The 23732-nt window shown below is 43.2% G+C and overlaps 1 protein-coding gene across 2 annotated transcripts in view; it reads left to right on the top strand.

Annotated features, from left to right (window-relative positions):
* Positions 1-23294, top strand: part of LOC137525399 (uncharacterized) — a 62945-nt gene extending 39651 nt beyond the window's left edge. For both annotated transcript variants that reach the window (XM_068246476.1, XM_068246477.1), the window contains exons 8-12: positions 2527-2688; positions 2796-2951; positions 4459-4632; positions 5732-5854; positions 21822-23294. In XM_068246476.1, coding sequence (XP_068102577.1) covers positions 2527-2688; positions 2796-2951; positions 4459-4632; positions 5732-5854; positions 21822-22072 — 866 coding nt within the window. In that variant the 3' untranslated portion in view covers positions 22073-23294. The remainder of the gene's footprint in view (positions 1-2526; positions 2689-2795; positions 2952-4458; positions 4633-5731; positions 5855-21821) is intronic.
* The last annotated feature ends 438 nt before the right edge of the window (positions 23295-23732 follow it).

The following is a 23732-nucleotide window of genomic DNA, read 5'->3' as shown; positions in this document are numbered from 1 at the left end:
AAGGTAGCTAGCGCGATCCCAGGAGACAGAACAGAAGGATCCCCAGCGCTAGCGAAAAGTAGCTAGCGCGATCCCAGGAGACAGAACAGAAGGATCCCCAGCGCTAGCGAAAAGTAGCTAGCGCGATCCCAGGAGACAGAAGAGAAGGATCCCCGGCACTAGCAAAAAGTAGCTAGTGCGATCCCAGAGAGGCAGAACAGAAGAGATAGCTGGTAGCAACCGCTGCACCAGCTATACTCCAAGAACAGAGATCAGAACCATTTCCTGTCAACCACCATAGGGACAGGACAATGGCAAACAGGCAAGACAAGACAGAACAGGCAATACAGATAATACAATCCTAACAGCACTAGGGAAATCTGCCTAGCGCAGATTTAGGAATTACTCTAAGCTGATGTTCAAACAGAGAGCAAGGCTGACACCCCACCAGGAGTGTTACACAGGACGAAATCCTTATGAACAGCCAAGCATTGTGGGAAAGACATAGTAATTATAGTACACGCCTCCAATGAATGTGGCCAGGCAATTTGCATGACAACGTATGCAAATTCCTCTGCAAGCACAAGCTGCAAAACTGACAGAAGCTCTTCTTTCCAGAGTCCTGCAGCATGCAAACCTACACAATGGTCAAAAGGCTGCCTGCCTACACAGGCAGCTGAGCAAATCATCACATTCATGGGGGATTCTCAGCATGGCCTTTATTGTTTATAAAGACATTCCCTGAAAAGGATTTATACAATGATGCTGGTGGACAGCTCCCCTGCTCGCTGCTCACTTTTTTGACAGTTGGACGATTCAACGCGTACGTTAAAAAGGGGCGCTGGGAAAAAAGGGCGCAGGGTTTTAAACGATAAACATGGATAACGTTTAAAAATATAATGTACTATATTTCGTTTAAATATTCGTTTTTATAAAGTTATAAATCATTAAATAATGTTCATGAAATCGGCAATTGTGAAAACATTAATCTTCCGTTTAAAAAGTGAAATGTATAATAACGTTTAAAAAAAAATTAGTAAGTAACCCTCCCTGTACCTACCCCTAATCCCTAGACCCCCGTATTGGTGCCTAAACCTAAGACCCCCCCTGGTGGTGCCTAAACCTAAGACCCACCCTGGTGGTGCCTAAACCTAAGACCCCCCTGGTGGTGCCTAAACCTAAGACCCCCCTGGTGGTGCCTAAACCTAAGACCCCCCTGGTGGTGCCTAAACCTAAGACCCTCCTTAGTGATCACTGTATTGTGTGTAGAATAATGTTTTAGAAACAGTAAGGGATAAAATATATTACAATTTACGTTACGTACTGATCGCTTTATTTTGTGAATAATAATGTTTTACAAACAGTAAGGGATAACATTTAAAATAATGTTTTATTGAAATAGGAAATGTAAATCATCACAAGCAGTTATAAAACATTAAAAATCTTTGGGCGCCCTTGGAAAACGTTATTCTTTTTTCCTGTTCGGCGCCCAGTAAACGATATTTATTATGGGAGTTAATGGCGGCGTCCGATTTGTCCACTAGCCTCCTGTGCCCTTTTTTACTGTTACCCGATTCAACTGCCATTCACTAAGTGCTTTTGAAAATAAACAACACCCTGACGATCCACCATGAGGAGATAGACTAGTCCAAAACCAAGTCCAAAGTACTGTAAGTGACAGCAACATACAAGAAAAGTAATTAATGGCTCATTTTACTCAGGAAGAACCTGACTTCTTATTTGTATGTCTTCACAAATATTTTAAATTTTACGATTTATCAATAGCTGTCCTTTAAAGAGAATCTGTATTGTTAAAATCGCTCAAAAGTAAACATACCGATGCGTTAGGGGACATCTCCTATTACCCTCTGTCACAATTTCGCCGCTCCTCGCCGCATTAAAAGTGGTTAAAAACAGTTTTAAAAAGTTTGCTTGTAAACAAACAAAATGGCCACCAAAACAGGAAGTAGGTTGATGTACAGTATGTCCACACATAGAAAATACATCCATACACAAGCAGGCTGTATACAACATTCCTTTTGAATCTCAAGAGATCATTTGTGTGTTTCTTTCCCCCTGTTCTCATGCACTGAAGTTTCAGGCTGCTCTTTTCTTCCTGCAAACAGCTTTGCCCTTGTCTGTAATTCTTCAGTATGTGAAAGCCCAGCCAGCTCAGAGGACGATTTATCCAGCTTGTAAAAGATAAGAGAGAAGAGAGAAGCTGCTCTAATCTAAATAACACACAGGCAGTGTGCAGAGAGGGGCCTGGAAGGGGGAGATTCATAGCAGAACCACAACACTGAAGAACTTGGCAGCCTTCCAGACACAGGCCGACAAGTCTGACAGGGGAAAGATACATTGATTTATTACAGAGACAGTGATAGTATAAAGTGCTGCAGTTAGCCAGAACACATTAGAATAGCTTTTGGAACTTGTAGGATGATAAAAAACAGGATGCAATTTTTGTTACGGAGTCTCTTTAAAGAAATGAGCGAGTGTTGGTTATAGTGCTTGTGTAATGCTGAGCACCCTCTGTGTTACCCTCAGGCGAGGACCCCCCTAAAGATATGAAATCGAAGGAAGATTCTCATAACACAGATAAAATTGAAAACAAGGAAATTAAAGAAGTCGGTAAACATGGGGAAGATTCAAACAAAGCATCAAATGTTACCAGATCCACATCTATCGCAAGATCAGTGCGCAGCCCAGGTAACAATCTGCTTTCTTCATTCACCTTGTTGCAGCAGTGAGATGAGTGACTATTACAGGCTGTGTACAATATGCTTTGCTCTTTGTTGTCCTGTGTGCCGTTGCAGAGACCCAGCCTGGAAACCCAAAACCACCGACATATTCTCATTACAAAATGGTACCAACGAAACAAGACAACAAACCTGGGGGAAATTTAAACAGATCCTTGTCGAATAACGTTAAGTCGAAGCCCAAATTTCCAGAGGGAGCAATGAACGATGCAAGTAAGAATTTTTTAATGATACATTTTCCAAACTTCACAGAGCAGACAGAAGAATACATATTAGCCCTAAATCACAAAGAGCTTCTATCTAATGTTCCTGCTGCAGCAGATGTGGTCCCACACAGGCAGGGCCGGATTTGTACTCTTTACCGCCCAAGGCCAATGCCACCAGCTGCCCCCTGTAACGATTGGTGTCAACACGCAGAGAGAGTCTGATTATTGGTGATCTGCAGAATCACCAGTAATGCAGATATACACCAGATTATGGATGATCTGCAGAATCACCAATAATCCAGGTATGTCTAACCTCTGGACACCTGAGATATGAGTGTTTGATGTGACAGTACCACTTTGAGTGAGAACCACCAGAGGAGCTGGAGGTTAGAAGAAGAAGGGAATTCACCCCAGACTGTGGGTGAATCCCTATAGGCTAAAGGCTCCCTAGGAGAGGGGCCTAGGCTAGGTTGCAGGATGCCCTGCTGCTAAGATAAACAGACTTGCCCTAACTGGATGTGAGATCCTAGCTCTCTACACCCTAGTGGCGGGCTAAGGTAATACAAGTACACAGTGCTAGTCTTGGGTGTGAGGTCCGAAGTCACAACACCCTGCAACTAGTCTATCTCATAACATAGAAGTGGCACAGTATCCTAGGCTTGGGTGTGAGGTCCGTAGTCACAACACCCTGGAACTAGTCTATAGCATAACATAGCATTGACACAGTATCCTAGGCTTGGGTGTGAGGTCCGTAGTCACCACACCCTGGAACTAGTCTATAGCATAACATAGCATTGACACAGTATCCTAGGCTTGGGTGTGAGGTCCGCAGTCACGACACCCTGGAACTAGTCTATAGCATAACATAGCATTGACACAGTATCCTAGGCTTGGGTGTGAGGTCAGTAGTCACAACACCCTGGAACTAGTCTGTAGCATAACATACGAGAATAATCTAGCTCAGTGTGAATTCCCAGGTCCTCCTGGTTCTAACACACTGTGGGATTTGACTGAGGTCTGTGTGCTAATACATAAAGCATTCGCAATGGCAGACAACCAGCAGCTGACAAGCAACCTAAATATATAGCTGCTGGAGTCTGCCGCCCCGCCCAAGCCACTCAGCCAATCATGAGTCCAGCAGGAATCAGCTGATCCTCCTGATCAGCTGACACTTCCCCTGCTGGTATAAAGGTCCCGTCATCTGGGCCGCCGCACGTGGCTCTCCATCCGCCTATGTGAACTAGCAGACCCAGCCACACCAAACGCACGCCGCCATGTACAAACCGCCGCGTTGGACGCGGAAACAGCCGCCTTGCTGTCAGTACCTGCGGCGGCCTTTCCGCGTTCTCTCGTGGTGCCAGGCGCACGTATCCGCATGCCAGCCGCTGTGCTGGACGCGGACTAATCCATATATTTTAAATTTTACGATTTATCGATAGCTGTCCTTTAACGAAATGAGCGAGTGTTGGTTATAGTGTTTGTGTAATGCTGTGCACCCTCTGTGTTACCCTCAGGCGAGGACACCCCTAAAGATATGAAATCAAAGGAAAATTCTCATAACACAGATGAAATTGAAAACAAGGAAATTAAAGAAGTCGGTAAACATGGGGAAGATTCAAACAAAGCATCAAATGTTACCAGATCCACAGCAATATCTGCATCTAACACAAGATCAGTGCGCAGCCCAGGTAACAATCTGCTTTCTTCATTCATATAGAAAAGACAAATGCTGCAGCACTTTCCAGGGGACATAGAACGCGTCCCATTAGCTTGGGGTCTGATGAGCTTGCAGACTAATGGGAGGCGGGAAATTTGGGCAGCAACTAATGAACTCCCGACAGGCTCTAATGCAAATATCGGCTATAAGGGGCCCAAAGCAGAAATCTGTGTGCGCGATAATTACCCCTATCAAAATTAGAACTCTATAGTTTTGATTTTATTTTTATTTTTTTATTCATTTTGAAAATCAGATAGTTTTATACATTTTTTTAAATATTTTGTAGTTACAAATTATTCATTTTTGAAAATTATTGTTTTCAAATTTATCATTTTGAACATTGTAAGGTGGGGGGGGGGGGGGGGGTTAGGGTTAGGCGTCAGGGAAAGGGATTACAGGCTAGGACAGGGATGAAGTTCATTCATTGTTTGCAGTTCCTCTTCAAAGAGGCACTGAAGCGGGACAAAAAATATGATATAATGATTTGTATGTGTAGTACAGCTAAGAAATAACACATTAGGAGCAGAGACATAAGTATGATATTGTTACAGGAAGAGTTAAGAAACTCTGAGCTCCACGACTTTCAAAGTCGCAGAGAGCTCTGTCTTCTGAAGCTTGTTTTCTCAACTGTCAGTCACTGTATTTTCTTTTTCTCTCCAGAGGACAGTTTAAAAGTTCACTGGCCTGCTCTGTAAAATCATTTAGAATGCTGAGTAGTGTGTAAACTGCAAATATTAGAGAATCGTGCAATGTTATTAAAAAACACTGTATAACTGAAAATACAACTATGAGAATATTTTCTTTGCTACTAATCTAGTAATTATCCGTACTACACAACCAATTCATTATATCATCATTTTTTTTTTTTTCGCTTCAGTGTCACTTAAAAGACAGGCTAGACAGCAAATATCATTCTGAGTCAAAGCACTCTGCCTTATAATGATACCAGATAAGAGTGTGTTGACTGCAATACCTTGTTGCAGCAGTGAGATGAGTGACTATTACATATACTGTGGGTACAGGCTGTGTACAATATGCATTGCTCTTTGTTGTCCTGTGTGCCTTTGCAGAGACCCAGCCTGGAAACACAAAACCACTGACATATTCTCATACTGGGGGAAGTTTAAACAGATCCTTGTCGAATAACGTTAAGTCGAAGTCCACATTTCCAGAGGGAGCAATGAACGATTCAAGTAAGAATTTTTTAATGACAAATTTTCCACACTTCACAGAGCAGATAGAAGAATACATATTAGCCCTAAATCAAAAACAGCTTCTATCTAATGTTCCTGGTGCAGCAGATGTGGTCCCACACAGGGGACACTCAGGTAACTAGTAAGGAAGGCTCTGCTCAGGGGCGAAACAATAGACCCTGCAAGGGATGTCTCCACAGGGGGGCCCAGACACCACAGGGGGCCCATGGGGGGAAAAGTTTGAGAGACTGACAGCTAAGGGCATGGAGAAAAAAAACGTATTCTGCTCTCACAGCATTGTTATATTGGTTGCATGTGTCCACCACACAGATAAGGACTCATACACACTTTGGAATTTGTACACTGTCCCTGCTCCCTAGGGTTCATAAAAAAAATTCTGTCTCACTGCTGCAAAGTTCTAAAGACTTGATGTACAACACAAACAAAGGAGTCACATTTTGAAAAAAAGTTGTAGACTTTCCCTTTTCAGCAAAAGGATTCCTAGATTCTTATCACACAGGCTAATTACTTTATGGCCTCTGAATACTTTTCCAAGCAATGGAGTTTAAATTGATGTCTTACTGTTGCTGCTTCATTGAGAGCTTGTTGTCTCAATGAAGCCCAAGATCCTGTAATAACCGTATCAATCAGTGACATTCTGAATGTTTTGCCAAAGTTACATTGAATACTATATCTTATGTTCAGCATGCCCTTGTTGTTCCTCCATATAGCATGTTCTCTCATGTAGTAAAATAATACGGCTATGTGTATGTATGTACTGGGAACAGAGCTGCAATGAGGCACTTGTCGGCTGCAAGGGGCTGGAGGAAGCCCCGGGTAAGTAGATCTGGGGATAGCATAGATTGCCTGACGTTTCCTTTAAGTCTAGGTGTTACATACCTGGCTAACCTATACTGGGGGAACCTACCTGGCTAAACTATACTGTGGGAACATACCTGGCTAACCTATACTGGGGAACATACCTGGCTAACCTATACTGAGGAACATACCTGGCTAACCTATACTGGGGGGACATACCTGGCTAACCTATACTGGGGGAACCTACCTGGCTATCCTATACCGGGGGAACCTACCTGGCTAACCTATACTGGGGGAACATACCTGGCTAACCTATACTGGCAGAACCTACCTGGCTAAACTATACTGTGGGAACATACCTGGCTAACCTATGCTGTGGTAACTTACCTGGCTAACCTATACCGGGGGAACCTACCTGGCTAACCAATACTGGGGAACATAACTGGCTCACCTATACTGGGGGAACATACCTGGCTAACCTATACTGTGGGAACATACCTGGCTAACCTATGCTGTGGGAACTTACCTGGCTAACCTATACCGGAGGAACCTACCTGGCTAACCAATACTGGGGAACATACCTGGCTAACCTATACTGGGGGAACATACCTGGCTAACCTATACTGGGGGAACATACCTGGCTAACCTATACTGGGGGAACCTACCTGGCTAACCTATACCGGGGGAACCTACCTGGCTAACCAATACTGGGGAACCTACCTGGCTAACCAATACTGGGGAACATACCTGGCTAACCTATACTGGGGGAACCTACCTGGCTAACCTATACCGGGGGAACCTACCTGGCTAACCAATACTGGGGAACCTACCTGGCTAACCAATACTGGGGAACATACCTGGCTAACCTATACTGGTGGAACATAACTGGCTAACCTATACTGGTGGAACATACCTGGCTAACCTATACTGGGGGAAACTACCTGGCTAACCTATACCGGGGGAACATACCTGGCTAACCTATACTGGGGGAACATACCTGGCTAACCTATACTGGGGGAACATACCTGGCTAACCTATACTGGGGGAACCTACCTGGCTAACCTATACTGGGGGAACATACCTGGCTAACCTATACTGGGGGAACATACCTGGCTAACCTATACCGGGGGAACCTACCTGGCTAACCAATACCGGGGAACATACCTGGCTAACCAATACCGGGGAACATACCTGGCTTCCTATGCAGGGGCACCTATACCTGGTTCCTTATGTATCTATACTGAATCCTCTGATTCCTAATGAGGCTTCCCCCATCCTCCTCAGGAGAGGGGATCCAGCGCTGGTAGCTCTTGCACAAGCAGCCACTATAATATTTACCATACATTTGCCTATCTGAGAAAATGCACTAGCGGGTCCCCACTCATTCTCTGGTGGAAATAGCCGAGCATGATTGGGTCTGCTCTATTGTGCAGGCGCTGATGGCCCCTAGTGTGCCTGCTCAATATTATTGTGGTAGCGGTGACAAGCTCTGACAAGCAGATTTTTGGGTGCTGTAAGCGCTGGATCCTCTCTGATGAGGAAGATGGGGAAGCATCTTGAGGATCCAGAGGCTTCCCCCACCTGAGGTAAGTACCCCCCAGAGGCTCTTTTTTTCCCTTCAGGATTACTTTATTGTTCTCTGGTTATGATATACGTTATTCCTTTCATTAGATTACGGGTGTCAAACACAAATACAAAGTGGGAGGAAAATTGAACATTGTAATCAAGTCAGGGGCCAAACTCAATGTCTAGTGGCCACCTCCCTCCCTTATGAAGTGTCACTTTAAAGACAGGCTAGACAGCAAATATCATTCTGAGTCAAAGCACTCTGCCTTATAATGATACCAGATAAGAGTGTGTTGACTGCAATACCTTGAGATAAGTGACTATTACATATACTGTGGGTACAGGCTGTGTACAATATGCATTGCTCTTTGTTGTCCTGTGTGCCTTTGCAGAGACCCAGCCTGGAAACCCAAAACCACCGACATATTCTCATAGTGGGGGAATTTTTTTTTTTCAAACAATTATATTTTATTGAAAGATGTGCAACAACCACATATATATACATGGTCAGGTATGTTCAACATATAATCAAGAGCATGAGAATTTTGTGTACATACATATCTTCTGATAAGAACAGACTTCACACTTAAAGGGATACTGTAGGGGGGTCGGGGGAAAATTAGTTAAAGTTACCTGGGGCTTCTAATGGTCCCCCACAGACGTCCTGTGCCCACGGAGCCACTCACCCATGCTCTGGCCCCGCCTCCGGTTCACTTCTGGAATTTCAGACTTTAAAGTCTGAAAACCACTGCGCCTGCGTTGCCGTGTCCTCGCTTACCCTGATGTCACCAGGAGCGCACGGCGCATGCACAGACCATACTGGGCTTGTGCAGTATGCTCCTGGTGCCATCAGCGGGAGCGAGGACACGGCAACGCAGGCACAGTGGTTTTCAGACTTTAAAGTCTGAAATTCCAGAAGTGAACCGGAGGCGGGGCCGGAGCATTGGAGAGTGGCTGCGTGGGCACAGGATGTCTGTGGGGGACCATTAGAAGCCCCAGGTAACTTCAACTCATTTTCCCCTGACCCCCCTACAGTATCCCTTTAAGGGACAAAGGTAATACAGAAGATAGTACTGAAAACAGAGACAAGGCATCCCATAATAAACATAATAGATAGAAAGTACTATACTATAAATCTTAACTGTTCACAATTATATATTCACATAAGAGCTGGTGGTTGTTCAATTATGAGATATAGATGAGTAGAGATAAAGAGAATACACATCTGTGCACATTGTAATGAAAATAACACCTGCATAGTATATGTCTTGACCATAGAAGATACAATCTTAATTAGAAGCAACCTAATAGAGAATGTAAATTATCAGAAATTAAAGCTATTGATTAGGTCCATAATGAAGTTTGATATATTTTATGATATCTGGGAGGGTGGGATAACAGTTGGGCCTAAACACAGATGTGCATTGAGGGGAGGCCTTGATTGCCTATCTATCATTAAGTCTCGATATTCCTGGCTATCTAAGAAGTCAAACCATTGGGCCCACATAATCACATATTTTTCAACCTCCTCTGTGATGGAGTGGCGTAATTGCTCCATTTTTTCAATCTGTTCTATCTTTTGGAACCAAAGGGAGATCGATGGAGGGTCAGTAGATTTCCATTTGAGAGGTATACATGACTTGGCTGCATTGAGCAAATGTTTGACAAGAGATTTTTTGTATGAACGCATGCTCTCTCTAGAAAGATGTAATAAGAATACTTCTGGTAGAAATTCTAATTTTTCACTAGCAATAGTAGCTATTAATGATTGGACTCTGGTCCAGAAGGGAACAATTGATTGGCAGTCCCACCAAATGTGGAGAAGAGTACCCTTTGCACTTTGACACCTCCAGCACACTTCAGAGACCTGAGGGAAGCACTGATGAAGAAAGGCGGGTGTTCTATACCAATGAGCTAGCAGTTTAAAGTTCATCTCTTGAGTCAGTACACTTACTGAGCTTTTATATCCCATAATGCAAACTTTTTCCCAGTCATCTTCATCAAACGATTTTTTTAATCTGCGTTCCCACTCATCTTTAAATAAAAATATGGGCTGCTGAGATAAGTCCAGAAGGGATTTATATAGTTTAGAGACTAAGTTTCTCTGGGGAGTGTTCTGTAGAATCAAGGAGTCAAAGTCTGTAAGTTTATTTTGGGCTACCTTAATCAGGTCTTTTGCTGAAAGGAATGTTCTTAATTGGAAGTATTGCCAAAAAGGGATCTTATTTTCTGAGTCAGTTTCCAGAGTAGTTATGGGGATACAAGTCTGTCCATCAACTAGATCTTTTATAAGGAGATCCTTTCGTAGGTTCAAGTGGGACATAAAATCTGTCTGGTGTCCAGGAAGGAAATTATTGGTTGTTCTCAATGAAGTTAAAGGGCCAGGTATAGTCGAGACTTTTGTTTCTGAACAGCACTTTCGAAAGGTCAATAAGGTAGCATTAATTAATGGATGAAATTTAATGTATTGTAGGGATGAGAATTTGTAATCTAGTTTAGGATTCCATGGGCACCACTTAATGTCTTGGCCAAAAAAATCTTTTTGTAGCCTCACCCAATCTTTAGAGTCTTCATTACAATGCCAAGCTTGGTAGTATCTCCAAATGTCAGGAAGTCCTGCTCCTCCTCTGTCTCTAGGATAAGTTAGTTTATCTTTTCTAATTCTAACAGGTTTCTGTCCCCAAATAAATTTAGTGAAAGCTTTCTGCAAGTTCACAAACCAGAGTTTAGGAAGAAAGAGTGGGATAGTAGAGAAGTAATACAATATGCGAGGCAATATTGTCATCTTTAGGCTAGCCATTCGTCCAAACCAGGACAATGGCTTACTCTGCCAGTTCTCCAATGTGTGCTGGACATGCCGAAGCAAAGGGTCAAAGTTACTTTCTTTTAATTTGTCTGTTCTAGAAGTGATCTGGATCCCCAGATATGTAAAACTTTTATCTGCCCACTTAAAAGGAAAGTTTCGAATACAAGATGCTTTTGTGTCAGGGTGCAGTGTCAGGCTCATTCCAAAAAACTTGGAGAAGTTAATTTTTAGGTTGGATATCTCTGCAAAAAGTGCACATTCTTGTAGTAAATTTGGAATCGAAACTAAAGGCTTTGTTATGTAGAAAATCATATCATCAGCATATGCTGCTAATTTATATTCTTTTTCACCTATTTGCACTCCAGAGATATTTACATTAGATCGCACTGCATTCAAAAATGGTTCCAAAGATAAAATAAAGATTAGCGGAGAGAGAGGGCATCCCTGCCGCATGCCATTTTTCAACTGAAAGCTTTTAGAAAGAGTACAATTCACCCTGACACAGGCAGAAGGGTCACTATACAATAGAGCTATCCATTTTTTCATAGATGGACCCAGGCCCAAACTTTCCAAAAGGGAATGTATATAAGACCAAGACACTCTATCAAAGGCCTTCTCGGAGAGAAGTAGCCCCTCCACCGGTCGCCGAGAAAGCCAATGCTGAATATTAATGGTTTTCACTGTGTTGTCCCTGGCTTCACGTCCAGGGACAAATCCAGCCTGGTCCAGAGAGATAAGTTCTGGGATATGTGGAAGTAGCCTATTTGCAATCATTTTAGCAAAAAGCTTAATGTCAACATTTAGTAATGAAATAGGACGGTAGCTTTCACATAACATAGTATCTTTACCTTCTTTAGGGATAACCGTTATATGGGCAGTTAATAGTTCTTTGGAATGTCTGTCATTCTTAGATATGTTATTGAAAGCTTTTATGAAATGAGGAGCTAGTACATCCCTATATAGGCGATAATATTGTGTGGTAAACCCGTCCGGACCTGGACTTTTCCCTGATGCTGTTTGTTTCAATGCTAAATAAAGCTCATCCTCTGTTTGTTCCTCCTCCATTTCTTTCATGTCTTGTTCCTTCAACTTTTTCAAGCCAAACTTTTTGAGGAAATCCTGAATTTTCTGTGAGCAAGACTGAGTATCCAAATTTTGTGGGAGATTGTACAGATCAGAGTAGAATTTCGCAAATTGGTCTGCTATCTCCTGCAATTTGTATGTTTTATTCTGATCTTTCTTCTTGATACAAGAGACCTGAAGTTCCATTTTACGATTACGTAGTAATCTTGCTAATAATTTGCCTGGCTTATTACCTTCCACATAGAAGGATTTCTTCCTCATAGAGAAACTATGGTTAGCTCTGTAGTATAACAATTTGAGTAATCGCTCTCTTGCAACCTGCAACTCCTCATAGTCTGTCTGAGATAAAGAGTGCTTATGTGTGTCTTCTAGTGACTTTACTTTTTCGATCTGATGAGTAATACCAGCATCTCTCTCCTTTTTAACCTGGGAACCCATAGCTATAAGCATTCCCCTAATTACTGGTTTGTGTGCCTCCCATACTAAGAGGGGATTTTCACCTGGCTGATCATTACTATGGAAATAGTCCCTGATAGCAGATTTGACTTTTTGGATTCTAGTCTGATCTGACAATAGAATAGGATTAAGTCTCCAAGTCCAATGTTTTTTCAAAGGAGGACCAATTCTTAGTTTAGTATGTACAGGAGCATGATCCGAAATTGACATGGGTCCAATATCCGAGTCAATCAGTTTTTCGAGATCTCTTTGCATAATGAAGATCATATCAATTCTAGTATATTTTTTTATGAAGTCCAGAGTAGAATGTGTAATCTCTCCCAGATGCATTAACTATTCTCCAGGTGTCAATCAGTTGTAATGAGCTAAATTGATGTCTGATAAGCCGAAGCGTTTGAAATGGAAGAGAGGAAAGTTCCATTGGACGAGTCCAATTTAGGATCTACAACCACATTAAAATCTCCGCCCACAATCAAAATCCCGTCACAAAAACCTTTTAATTTAGAGGTTGCTTTTTTATGAATTTGTAATGACCTGAATTTGGTAGGTAAAAATTTGCCACAGTGTATGTTTCCCCAGAAATATTGCCTTTGATAAACAGAAACCTGCCCTCTTCATCCTTCATAATGTCAACTAAGTCAAAATTAAGGCGCTTGTGAATCATAGTTGTGACCCCCTTTGATTTCCCATTGGGATTAGTGGAGTGAAAAATGTGAGGGAAAGACTTGTTTTGGATCTTAGGTACGCTATCACGTTTAAAATGGGATTCTTGGATTAGACCAATATCAGTACCTTTGGAAGTAAGTTCTCTAAAAAGAGTGCTTCTTTTTTCAGGGGTGTTAAGGCCCCTAACATTATAGGATGTGATTACAATATCCATTGTCCCTGCTCAGAGGTAGAGGGCTTAGAGCAGGATTGGACATAAAAATAAATAAACAGTAAAGTATAGAGAAAGAAAAATACAGTACAGTACAAGCTCAGGTAGGTTGCAATTCCTGAAGGTTGCTTGGTGTGTTCTTAATAATGTCAAGAGGACAGGTGATGGAGTTAGTAAGCCCCGGGTACTTATAAAAGAATAAGGACCCAAAGAAAATATGAGGGGCAGGTGTGAGGTGGTGAGTTTATTATACTCCTCTTTTTAAAAAAAGTAAAAAGGGTATAATCACCTCTGTGGGGGAAAAATGATCATACGCACCGTGAATTTTGGAAGTCTGTTTTTATGCAATAGAATAGAAAACTACCGTATATACTCGCAAGCAAGCCGACCCGCATGTAAGCCGACCCCCCCACTTTTACCCCAAAAAAAGGGAAAAAATGATTGACCCTCATGTAAGCCGGGGGTAGGAAACGCTGGCCGCGTGATCCCCCCAGTATGTCCCAGTATAGCTAGTATAGTGCCCAGTATAGGTAGGTAGTGCTCAGTATAGCTAGTAAAATGCCCCAGTATAGCTAGTATAGTGCTCAGTATAGCTAGTATAGTGCTCAGTATAGCTAGTATAGTGCTCAGTATAGCTAGTATAGTGCTCAGTATAGCTAGTATAGTGCTCAGTATAGCTAGTATAGTGCTCATTATAGCTAGTATAGTGCTCAGTATAGCCAGTATAGTGCTCAGTATAGCCAGTATAGTGCTCAGTATAGCCAGTATAGTGCTCAGTATAGCCAGTATAGTGCTCAGTATAGCCAGTATAGTGCTCAGTATAGCCAGTATAGTGCTCAGTATAGCCAGTATAGTGCTCAGTATAGCCAGTATAGTGCTCAGTATAGCCAGTATAGTGCTCAGTATAGCCAGTATAGTGCTCAGTATAGCCAGTATAGTGCTCAGTATAGTGCTCAGTATAGCTAGTAAAGTGCCCCAGTTTAGCTAGTATAGTGCCCCATTATAGCTAGTATAGTGCCCCATTATAGCTAGTATAGTGCCCCATTATAGCTAGTATAGTGCCCCATTATAGCTAGTATAGTGCCCCATTATAGCTAGTATAGTGCCCCATATAGCTAGTATAGTGCCCCATATAGCTAGCATAGTGCCCCATATAGCTAGCATAGTGCCCCAGTATGGGTGGGTAGGTGCTGTCCCTCCCCGCTCCCCCGCGGCTGCCGCTGCTGCTATTACCTCAGGCGGCGCCGCTTCCTCTATCCCCGTCCTCCTCCGGTAACTCATTCACAGCAGCGCGCCTCTCGCTGCTGTGATGACGAGGAAACCATAGAGAGCGGCTTCCTGTAGCGGCGATGCCGTTACTATGGGAACCGCTCTCTATGGTTTCCTGCGTCATCACAGCAGCGGGAGGCGCGCTGCTGTGAATGAGTTACTTACCGGAGGAGGACGGGGATAGAGGAAGCGGCGCCGCTTAAGGTAATAGCAGCGGCAGCCGCGGGGGGAGCGGGGAGGGACAGCACCTATCCACCCATGACTCGCAAGCAAGCCGACCCCCCAACTTTTGGCCCACTTTTGGGGGGTCAAAAATTCGGCTTGCTTGCGAGTATATACGGTACTTATGATTTTTAAGTGGGAACAAAAAGTAATTCTGAGAAGCACTCCATATATAGAGATCTCACATTCCCTATAGTATGTAAGTGTATGCTATCAAGCACCTGTGAACAAAAAACTTATCAAAAATAAGTCAAACATTCAGATGTGGATTCATAGTGAATCAGTATTATCATATAACTCTATCACACTAGACAATAGACTAAAATCTATCCTATTACTTATGCTGAAACAGTCTAATTATAACAGTATTAAGTCAAAGTTTTAGAGTAGCTATTCAGCCTGAGGAATCATTTTATGAGCACATGAGAGTGGACAGTATTCTATGAACCCCACTAAGCATATTAATATCCTGGAACAAGAAATAGTGCAATCAGAAAGAGTAGTGATGAAAAAATAAACTTATTGACACAGGCAACCAGTCATTTTAGAGCCATAATCATGACACCCAAAAGCCCAGCGAGCTGAGACTCAGACGGGCAAGTAAGTAAAGGCTAACATAGCGAATGTAATTAGCTTGGAGGTATATCAGTCCTCATCTCCCATTCTATCGGTGGAGGTATCTCGGTCAGGAGCGAGGGGAGAACGATTTCTGGACCTGTTACGATCAGTACTGCCATTTTTCTTAGAGCGGTAAGAGGGTCTGAGTCCAGGCTTATTAGGCCATATATCTCTTGCTGGAATGATGGCTCCTTCATTAAACATGTGTCCCATGATTACGGGTAGACGGAAATCTGCGTAAAAGTCAGGTAAATCAACAGAGGACATACGTAGGATTTTGCAGAACTTGTGAACTTCACCCGGAAGACGTAGAACCGCTATGCGCCCATCTCGTGAGGCCTGCAGACCGAAAGGAAATTTCCATTTGTACGTGATGCTGTGTGAGCGGAGCTCAGTGAGTAAGGGAGCAAGGGCTCTCCTATTCCTTAATGTGATCTGTGAGAGGTCTTGGTATCATTTGATTTCTGTTTCATTAAACATTATGGTGTCCTGTTCCCTTGCTTTTTGCATTATTTCTTCTTTTAGCATGAAGTTAACCAAACAGCACACAATGTCTCTAGGAGTTTCGCCATCTGCACCACGCGGCTTTAAAGAGACTCCGTAACAAAAATTGCATCCTGTTTTTTATCATCCTACATGTTCCAAAAGCTATTCTAATGTGTTCTGGCTAACTGCAGCACTTTCTACTATGACAGTCTCTGTAATAAATCAATGTATCTTTCCACTGTCAGACTTGTCAGCCTGTGTCTGGAAGGCTGCCAAGTTCTTCAGTGTTGTGGTTCTGCTATGAACTCCCCCTTCCAGGCCCCTCTATTCACACTGCCTGTGTATTATTTAGATTAGGGCAGCTTCTCTCTTCTCTCTTATCTTTTACAAGCTGGATAAATGGTCCTCTGAGCTGGCTGGGCTTTCACATACTGAGGAATTACAAACAAGGGCAAAGCTGTTTGCAAGAAGAAAAGAGCAGCCTGAAACTTCAGTGCATGAGAACTGCAGGGGGAAAGAAACACACAATGATCTCTTGAGATACAAAAGGAAGGGTGTATACAGCCTGCTTGTGTATGGATGTATTTTCTATGTATTTTCTATAACCTACTTCCTGTTTTGGTGGCCATTTTGTTTGTTTATAAACAAACTTTTTAAAACTGTTTTTAACCACTTTTAATGCGGCGGGGAGCGGCGAAATTGTGACAGAGGGTAATAGGAGATGTCCCCTAACGCACTGGTATCTTTACTTTTGTGCGATTTTAACAATACAGATTCTCTTTAAAGCTCTGTGAGCGCGTTCTATGTCTATGGCAGTGTCCTTAGGCCTGTCCAGCAGACTGTTAAAGATAGAAAGGAGGGCAGAGTTAATGTCGCTGGGCTGCACAGACTCTGGTACGCCTTTCACACGGATGTTGTGTCGTCGTCCCCTATTATCTAGGTCTTCCATATGTCTGTTCATCTCAATTAAATGCAAGTTATGAGAAACTGTTGCTTGCTGTAGTTCCTCAATGGCTGCATCTCTATTATCTCCCGCCCTCTCTGCATCCTCAATCCGCTTCACTAGGCCCTGTACATCCTCCTTGAGCTCATGCACTGCTCCCATCATACTGTTTTTAATGTCTGCAGCTAAGTTGTTCATGTCAGACATCGTGGGAAGTTGTTTAATATAAGCAAACATGTCAGCATGGCTCACCAGAGGTTCTGTAGCAGAGCTGGTCTGCGGGCCTTCTGCTGGTGCAGGTGTCTGCGTCATCTTAGATGTCTCACGCCTGGAGTTGTCCGTCTTCTGCAAGCGAAATATGTCTGGAATGTTTCTGCTTGGCTGCACACCTTTTGTTCTCTGGGTGTCTGTAAAGCTTCCTGGATGTTTTTGTTTCAATAGCACAGCGCTGGAAGGGTGTTAGCTGCGGGGATTTGTGAGTCTCGGCAGGAGCTCTGAACTTAGGCTTCCATCTTCCACCGTGTGCAAACCACGCCCCCCCCCCCATACTGGGGGAAATTTAAACAGATCCTTGTCGAATAACGTTATGTCAAAGTCCACATTTCCAGAGGGAGCAATGAACGATTCAAGTAAGAATTTTTTAATGACAAATTTTCCACACTTCACAGAGCAGATGGAAGAATACATATTAGCCCTAAATCAAAAACAGCTTCTATCTAATGTTCCTGGTGCAGCAGATGTGGTCCCACACAGGGGACACTCAGGTAACTAGTAAGGAAGGCTCTGCTCAGGGGTGAAACAATAGACCCTGCAAGGGATGCCTCCACAAGGGGGCCCAGACGCCACAGGGGGCCCATGGGGGGAAAAGTTTGAGAGACTGACAGCTAAGGGCATGGAGAAAAAAAACGTATTCTGCTCTCACAGCATTGTTATATTGGTTGCATGTGTCCACCACACAGATAAGGACTCATACACACTTTGGAATTTGTACACTGTCCCTGCTCCCTAGGGTTTGTAAAAAAAAAAATCTGTCTCTCACTGCTGCAAAGTTCTAAAGACTTGATGTACAACACAAACAAAGGAGTCACATTTTGAAAAAAAGTTGTAGACTTTCCCTTTTCAGCAAAAGGATTCCTAGATTCTTATCACACAGGCTAATGACTTTATGGCCTCTGAATACTTTTCCAAGCAATGGAGTTTAGATTGATGTCTTACTGTTGCTGCTTCATTGAGAGCTTGTTGTCTCAATGAAGTCCAAGATCCCGTAATAACCGTATCAATCAGTGACATTCTGAATGTTTTGCCAAAGTTACATTGAATACTATATCTTATGTTCAGCATGCCATTGTTGTTCCTCCATATAGCATGTGCTCTCATGTAGTAAAATAATACAGCTATGTGTATGTATGTACTGGGAACAGAGCTGCAATGAGGGACTTGTCGTCTGCAAGGTGCTGGAGGAAGCCCCGGGTAAGTAGATCTGGGGATAGCATAGATTGCCTGACGTTTCCTTTAAGTCTAGGTGTTACATACCTGGCTAACCTATACTGGGGGAACCTACCTGGCTAACCTATACTGGCAGAACCTACCTGGCTAAACTATACTGTGGGAACATACCTGGCTAACCTATGCTGTGGGAACTTACCTGGCTAACCTATACCGGGGGAACCTACCTGGCTAACCTATACTGGTGAAACATACCTGGCTAACCTATACTGGGGAACATACCTGGCTAACCTATGCTGTGGGAACTTACCTGGCTAACCTATGCTGTGGGAACTTACCTGGCTAACCTATACCGGGGGGGACCTACCTGGCTAACCAATACTGGGGAACCTACCTGGCTAACCAATACTGGGGAACATACCTGGCTAACCTATACTGGTGGAACATATCTGGCTAACCTATACTGGGGGAACATACCTGGCTAACCTATGCTGTGGGAACTTACCTGGCTAACCTATACCGGGGGAACCTACCTGGCTAACCAATACTGGGGAACATACCTGGCTAACCTATACTGGTGAAACATACCTGGCTAACCTATACTGGGGGAACATACCTGGCTAACCTATACTGGGGGAACCTACCTGGCTAACCTATACCGGGGGGAACATACCTGGCTAACCTATACTGGGGGAACCTACCTGGCTAACCTATACCGGGGGGAACATACCTGGCTAACCAATACTGGGGAACATACCTGGCTAACCAATACTGGGGAACATACCTGGCTAACCAATACTGGGGAACATACCTGGCTAACCAATACTGGGAAACATACCTGGCTAACCTATACTGGGGGAACATACCTGGCTAACCTATACTGGGGGAACCTACCTGGCTAACCTATACCGGGGGGAACATACCTGGCTAACCTATACTGGGGGAACCTACCTGGCTAACCTATACCGGGGGGAACATACCTGGCTAACCAATACTGGGGAACATACCTGGCTAACCAATACTGGGGAACATACCTGGCTAACCAATACTGGGGAACATATCTGGCTAACCTATACTGGGGGAACCTACCTGGCTAACCTATACCGGGGGAACCTACCTGGCTAACCTATACCGGGGGAACCTACCTGGCTAACCTATACCGGGGGAACCTACCTGGCTAACCTATACCAGGGGAACCTATCTGGCTAACCTATACTGGGGGAACATACCTGGCTAACCTATACCGGGGGAACCTACCTGGCTAACCTATACCGGGGGAACCTACCTGGCTAACCTATACCGGGGGAACCTACCTGGCTAACCTATACCAGGGGAACCTACCTGGCTAACCTATACTGGGGGAACCTACCTGGCTTCCTATGCAGGGGCACCTATACCTGGTTCCTTATGTATCTATACTGAATCCTCTGATTCCTAATGAGGCTTCCCCCGTCCTCCTCAGGAGAGGGGATCCAGCGCTGGTAGCTCCTTGCACAAGCAGCCACTATAATATTTACCATACATTTGCCTGTCAGTGAAAACGCACTAGCGGCTCCCCACTCAGGCTCTGGTGGAAATAGCCGAGCATGATTCTGTCTGCTCTATTGTGCTGATGGCCCCTAGTGTGCCTGCTCAGGCAGGCAAATGTAATATTATTGTGGTAGCGGTGACAAGCTCTGACAAGCAGATTTTTGGGTGCTGTAAGCGCTGGATCCTCTCTGATGAGGAAGACGGGGAAGCATCTTGAGGATCCAGAGGCTTCCCCCACCCGAGGTAAGTACCCCCCAGAGGCTTTGTTTTTCCCTTCTGGATTACTTTATTGTTCTCTGGTTATGATATATGTTACTCCTTTCATTAGACCACGGGTGTCAAACACACATACAAAGTGGGACGAAAATTGAACATTGGAATTAAGTCACGGACCAAACTCAATTTCTAGTGGCCACCTCCCTCCCTTATGAAGTTCCCTGGTGTCTAATGGCCTCCATTCCCTATACATCTTTCTGGTATGTAATGCCTCCCCTCTCCTCTATACAGTTCCCCAGTGTCTAGTGATCCCCCTTGCCCTATATAGTTCCTTGGTTTCTAGTGGTTCTTCCTCCCCTATAAATTTCCCTGGCTTTTAGTGCCCCCCCCTCCCTTCTCTATACAGTTCCCTGGGGTCTAGTGGTCTTCCTCCTACCCATAAACAGTTCGCTGGTGTCTAGTCATCTCCACTCACACCCCTAAATAGTTCCCTGACGTCTATCGACCCCCCTCCATTCTCGAATCTGTTCCCTGTTGTCTAGTGTTTTCCCCCTCTCTCACCTATATGGCTGTGATCTAGGACTTAACCTCCTATATAGCTTTCCTGGTGGTCTAGAGTGGGCCAAACATAATGCGATATGGGGAAATCTCTTGTGGGCAAATCACTTGTGGGCCCTTTGACGGCTCTGAGGGCCAAATTTGGCCCATGGGCTATAGTTTGACATGTATGCATTAGATTCATAATCTTATGTTACTGCAGCCACCTTGCTGACTATGGCCATTTCATTGTATCTACTACTCATCTTTAATAATAAATAAAAACACAGTTAAAGGGACTCAAAGGGAGCTCGAAAATGAAAAAGATTTATACATACCTGGGGCGTCCTCCAGCCCCATCCGCTCCGATGGCTCCCACGCCGCCGTCCTCCGCTGTCCGCAGCTTTGAGAACTGGGTCCCGTTACTGACATCAGTCGCGCCCAGCTACGCAGGAGAAATGCGCTCTTTGCGTATCTCTCCAGCGGCCATAAAGATTTCATAAGAAAAATATTTTGTTCTATAATTCAAACCACACTGGTCCTTTCTATCCTGGTTCCTTTCCTTTCATATTAACATTTTAAAATTAGTAATATATCAATTTAAATGATGGGAATAAAGTTTAGAGTCAATCAAACACATTTTTAGTATAGAAATATATATATTTACATAGAAAGAGGGACAAACTCCTGAAAGAGGGACAAGTGAGGAGGAAAGAGGGACAGGGAGACAGGGCTCCCAAAGAGGGACAGTTGGGAGCTATGAATAACTGAAAATAAAAGTATGAGGCTCTTTTCTTTCCTACTAATGTTCTATAAACTATCTGATTACACGTACAATTCATTATACCATACGTTGTTTTTTTTTTTGGGGGGGGGAGGGGGGTTCGCTTCAGTGTTACTTAAAACAACCAACAAGACAGAAGGCAGTACATGGCTGATAATGCAGCCATTGCATTGTAGAGATTTGGGTAATTAGAAATGCATGTGTGGCTTCTATGTTATAACTTCACTTCAAATTTACCAGAAACCTCTTTGTTGCATTATTAGGTTGTGTAGCTCTTCTCTGTTTGGTTTATTTTTCTTTTATCTGCAGGAGATAAAATAACAGACGAGTCATTGGAATACACGTCAGAGACCAGAAGAGACAAGAAAGGGCTGCACCGCAAAAACAGTGATCACATGGCACAAGACAATAAAGTAGATGTAAAAAGCCGGGTTAAAATGTTTACTGACCTGGAAAAAAGTGCAAAGGAAAATGGTGGTTTTCAAAATCCTGCAGCAGGAAAATCGTTACAGATCCCTGGACAGCAGTACTGGAGGAAACCTCCACCTCCTGGCAGCTAGCTGAAACCGACATTTCCAGTAACGAAAGCCCTGCACAAAATTTCACTTGTGACTGGTCAGTGATGAAGTACAGAAAATCATTAACCCTCTTCACTCAAGACAATGACAGCAAGCTGGAACACTAGTGGCAATAAAAACTAGGTTGCAAATAGTATTCGGTTGTAGAAAGAGGACATTGGGCTCGATTCAGTAAAAGGTTCTAACCCAGTTAGCACGCCTAAAGGCTTTGGGCATGCTAACTAGGGTGCTAAGTAGTTAGCACATACAAACTACTTAGCACCGTAGTTAGGACATGCAAACTACTACTTAGCACCGTGCTAACTAGGATGCTAAGCTCCATGGTTAGATACCCCTGGTCTTGCTAATTATGATCTTGTAAAAGATAGAATATTTGGAAATTTAAATTCAATCTGAGCTCTATATATTATGTGACGATCATTATATTATTGTTAACAATACCTCTCATCTTCCACAGTGATAATTGATGCTGTAGCTACTGTTGGAAAAGTTAGGAGGCGCACTGCTACACTGCATATTCTGTCATATGTTCCTTTTCTTTGTTGAATAAACACTGATTTTTTTTTTTAAAAAACTAGGGTGCTAAGTAGTTTCCATGTGCTAACTACGGTGCTAAATAGTTTACAAGTGCTAACTATGGTGCTAAGTAGTTTGCATGTGCTAACTACTTAGCACGTGCAAAGCATGTTAGCACATGCAAAGGAACTTTTCACTGGCGTGCTAACACTTAGCACCCTTTTCTGAATCAAGCCCATTGGCTTCCAAAATGGATTGCATGCAGAAACATTCTGTACTAGACTCTTTCACCAGCATTGAGGTTTCTTCTGTAGAAAGGGTCCCTGCTCTACCTACACCAGTCAGCAAGCAAGCAAATGTTTCACGTTTATGAACCTGGGATGCACGCGGAGGCACTGTCAAGTTTCTATCCCTATAAGGAACACACGCATGCACATCAATCAGTTGGTTTTGTTTCCATAAATCATGAGAGGATGAGGTATCTGCTTTTGCGTGTGCTTTTTCCTATGAGTAGCTCTAGACACCAGGAATGGAGATCTCAATATGATATAGTGGGGCAGCTAACCATTATTTTTCACCCCAAATATAAGAAGATATAATTCATGAGATAAATTGATAAAGAGAGATAATTCATGGGGTAAATCAATTCCTCAGACAGGAAGTGACTACAGTGTGACCCTCACTGTTAATAAATTCCAACTATAAAACACTTTCCCAGAAGAAAATGGCTTCTGAGAGCAGGAAAGAGATAAAAAGGTCAATAGTTCATAGATTTTAGCCCTGGCATACTTCAATGAATGTGTCATTGAGCAAATACAATAAAACAGTTAAAACTTAAAAAGTAGATTTAAACATAAAATAAAACTGTGGAATATCTTAAAAAGTCATTTTTTAAGAGAAGGAAGATGGATACAATTGATTATTGTATTAGTTTATTTTTGCCCTGGGTGTCCTTTAATCTTGACAGCATAATTTTCTCCATAGAACTTTTGTTAAAGAAATAGCTCCTAAAACCAATTCAATATCTTTTACACAGCTAATCTGCATCAGTAAATCAGCAGTTCCTGATGCCACGGATTGGTTGTTCCCTGCTAACTGCTATCAGCCTTCCATCTCTCTGCCTCAG

The sequence above is a fragment of the Hyperolius riggenbachi genome, chromosome 7 (assembly GCF_040937935.1).
Source record: "Hyperolius riggenbachi isolate aHypRig1 chromosome 7, aHypRig1.pri, whole genome shotgun sequence".
In the NCBI taxonomy this organism is placed as follows: Eukaryota; Metazoa; Chordata; class Amphibia; order Anura; family Hyperoliidae; genus Hyperolius; species Hyperolius riggenbachi.
Note: the sequence above shows the minus strand (reverse complement) of the source record. Positions and strands in the feature narration are given on the sequence as shown.